Source organism: Ictalurus punctatus, chromosome 28 (assembly GCF_001660625.3).
Source record: "Ictalurus punctatus breed USDA103 chromosome 28, Coco_2.0, whole genome shotgun sequence".
In the NCBI taxonomy this organism is placed as follows: domain Eukaryota; kingdom Metazoa; phylum Chordata; class Actinopteri; order Siluriformes; family Ictaluridae; genus Ictalurus; species Ictalurus punctatus.
Genome location: NC_030443.2, coordinates 19,931,411 through 19,933,910, shown reverse-complemented (window position 1 = coordinate 19,933,910; position 2,500 = coordinate 19,931,411). Strand labels below are relative to the sequence as shown.

At 46.2% G+C, this 2,500-nt stretch overlaps 1 protein-coding gene across 1 annotated transcript in view; it reads left to right on the top strand.

Moving 5' to 3' along the window:
• Window positions 1-61: 61 nt before the first annotated feature.
• Window positions 62-2,500, top strand: part of sox19a (SRY-box transcription factor 19a) — a 3,356-nt gene continuing 917 nt past the window's right edge. The window contains exon 1 of the mRNA XM_017460251.3: window positions 62-1,031. Within this exon, the coding sequence (XP_017315740.1) occupies window positions 433-1,031 (599 nt within the window). The 5' untranslated portion in view covers window positions 62-432. The remainder of the gene's footprint in view (window positions 1,032-2,500) is intronic.

The window sequence follows — 2,500 nt, the reverse complement described above, 5'->3', positions numbered from 1 at the left end:
ACTGTAGTATGTATGAAGAAAGGACTAGTGTGTGTGTGTGTGTGTGTGTGTGTGTGCTGAGTTTGCAGGTGAAACCACCCCCTCTCTTTCTCTCTTTGTGCCTCTGTTCTTTAGAGATGTTAATCCGTTCGAGGAGAAGTTTCGAAACAACACACACACACACACACACACACACACAAAGGCGCACAGGAGGTTGAGTTCTTGAGCTCGTGTGAAAGTGAAGAGGAGTTTCTTTATTCGGCTCTGAAATGCGCGCTCTGGAACTTTATTCATAACCGCACTGCTTTTGTTTACTTGTTTACTGTTTATTTTCTGCACTTTAGGAATTTGTTGTTGGAGGAACTGAAACTGAAAGCCTTTTGTAAGTGTAAACTCTTGACTTTATTCGCTGGTGTTTGGGTTTATTTGGTTGTTATCAGCAGTGTTTGGGTGATGAATATGTACAGCATGCTGGATCACGAGCTGAAAAGCCCGCTTCAGCACGCGCCCGTCATGATGCCGCCGGTGAACGGAAGCGTGCACGCGAGCTCCACACCGGCGGCGCCGTGCGCTCAGAAGAGCTCCGAGGCTCTGGATAAAGTGAAGCGGCCCATGAACGCCTTCATGGTGTGGTCCCGCGGCCAGAGGCGCAAGATGGCGCAGGAGAACCCGAAGATGCACAACTCTGAGATCAGCAAGCGGCTCGGCGCGGAGTGGAAGCTGCTCGCGGACGCGCAGAAACGGCCCTTCATCGACGAGGCCAAGCGGCTGCGCGCGCTGCACATGAAGGAGCATCCCGACTACAAATACAAACCGCGGCGCAAAACTAAACCCGCAACCAAGAAGGACTGTCCGGTGAGCGCGCTCCCGCTGAGCGCCGGGACCCTGAGCGGAAGTGCCCGGATGGAGGGTTACGGCTGGGGCGCGGCGGGAGGATACGGGAGCGCGCAGGGGGACGCGCTTGGTTACACTCAGCAGATTCACCGGTACGACCTGTCGAGCTTCCAGTACCCGAGCGCGCACAGCTACATGAACAGCGCGAGCGCGTACAGGTGAGTTCCGCGCGCGCGCAAAACGCGTGAAACACTCAGGTGCACGTGCACACATAACGTTCTGCAATAAATTATATATATATATATATATATATATACATCTCACATTGTTATTTCTTTTCGTCGCAAATATCAAAATGTTTTAGTGATCGTGAGGCGCGTGCCTGCGACTGGGCCAACTTGCTGTGACGTCATGAGTTCTGAGTAATTGTCCTGTCTGGAATTTCATTCTTTAACATCCGATATAGAACTATTTCAATATTTTTTCTCCTTTTTTAATGACCCCACAGTCACTTTCTCAAACATTCTGAGCTTTATGGCTCCGTGTTCTGTCAAACGCCGGGCTTCGGAAAAATATCCGCCAACTTCTAACATACGTTATTTTCAAAAATATATAAACATTAACAAAATTCAGATTCCCTCAGATTTTCAAAAATACAGATTCTCACTTTAGTCTGTTTAAACTGCGTAAAGTTTCTACAACACAAAGCTCCACTGAAATTCTACACAGAGTGAGAGACGGAAACACGGCACCGGGAACAGGAAGTGAAGGAGGAGAAGAAGCAGAGGAATAATATCCATCTAATCACAGACAGGAACTGAATCAGTCTAAAGCGAGTGTAATGGAGGAGCAGCAGCTCGTCTGTAGAGCAGTGAAGCAGAACTCCGTCATTTCTAACAACATTCACCCGCAATAAATCCCTGAAGTGAGCAGTGCTGCTGTTTAACAGATATAAGCCACTTTTCTCTTCATTTTCTAGATGTTGTGTAATGGTGGTGCAGCCCACTCACTGCCCTGTTCAACTCCATGCAGTGATTATTATTATTGCACCTAGTGGCCAAACATGGGAACTGCAACAAGCGCTAATTAGGAGCCCCCTGGGGCAGGAATCCCGCTGCCCCATGCAGCAGACAGGACAGTTCATTACAGGGGCAACAGATTGGACTACTTTATAAACACTCTGCAGCTGCCAAGATCTCGTTTTATAGAAAATAATCCAAATTAAATTGAATAAATTTCCACAAACAAAGGCAGAGTGCAAGTGCAGACAGTGTGTGTGTGTGTGTGTGTGTGTGTGTGTGTGTGTGTGTGATGTACAGAAGTGTTTTGATAGTAAGATATATGTTAAAGTGTGGGAGAGGGAAAGGGGGTTGTGGGGTGTATCAAGTCTTATATAATGCTTGTTTCCTACACTGATATGAAGGTTTGTGTAAGGCCACTCCGAGCGAGCTGCGACACCGCATGATGTTCAGGTGTGTTAGTGTCTACACTACATTCAGTTGGAGGTTATTTTGTTATTAAGTTCATCCTACAACACCTAAATCTATGGTCACGAGCTGCTGCTGTTCAGGTCATGTACATTAATAATACGGAGGGACAAAAAGAAATAAAATCAGGAATGAATTAAATACATTAACTAAAGAACATTTTTTATAATAATTTTATATCTTTTATATATTCAGTGTGT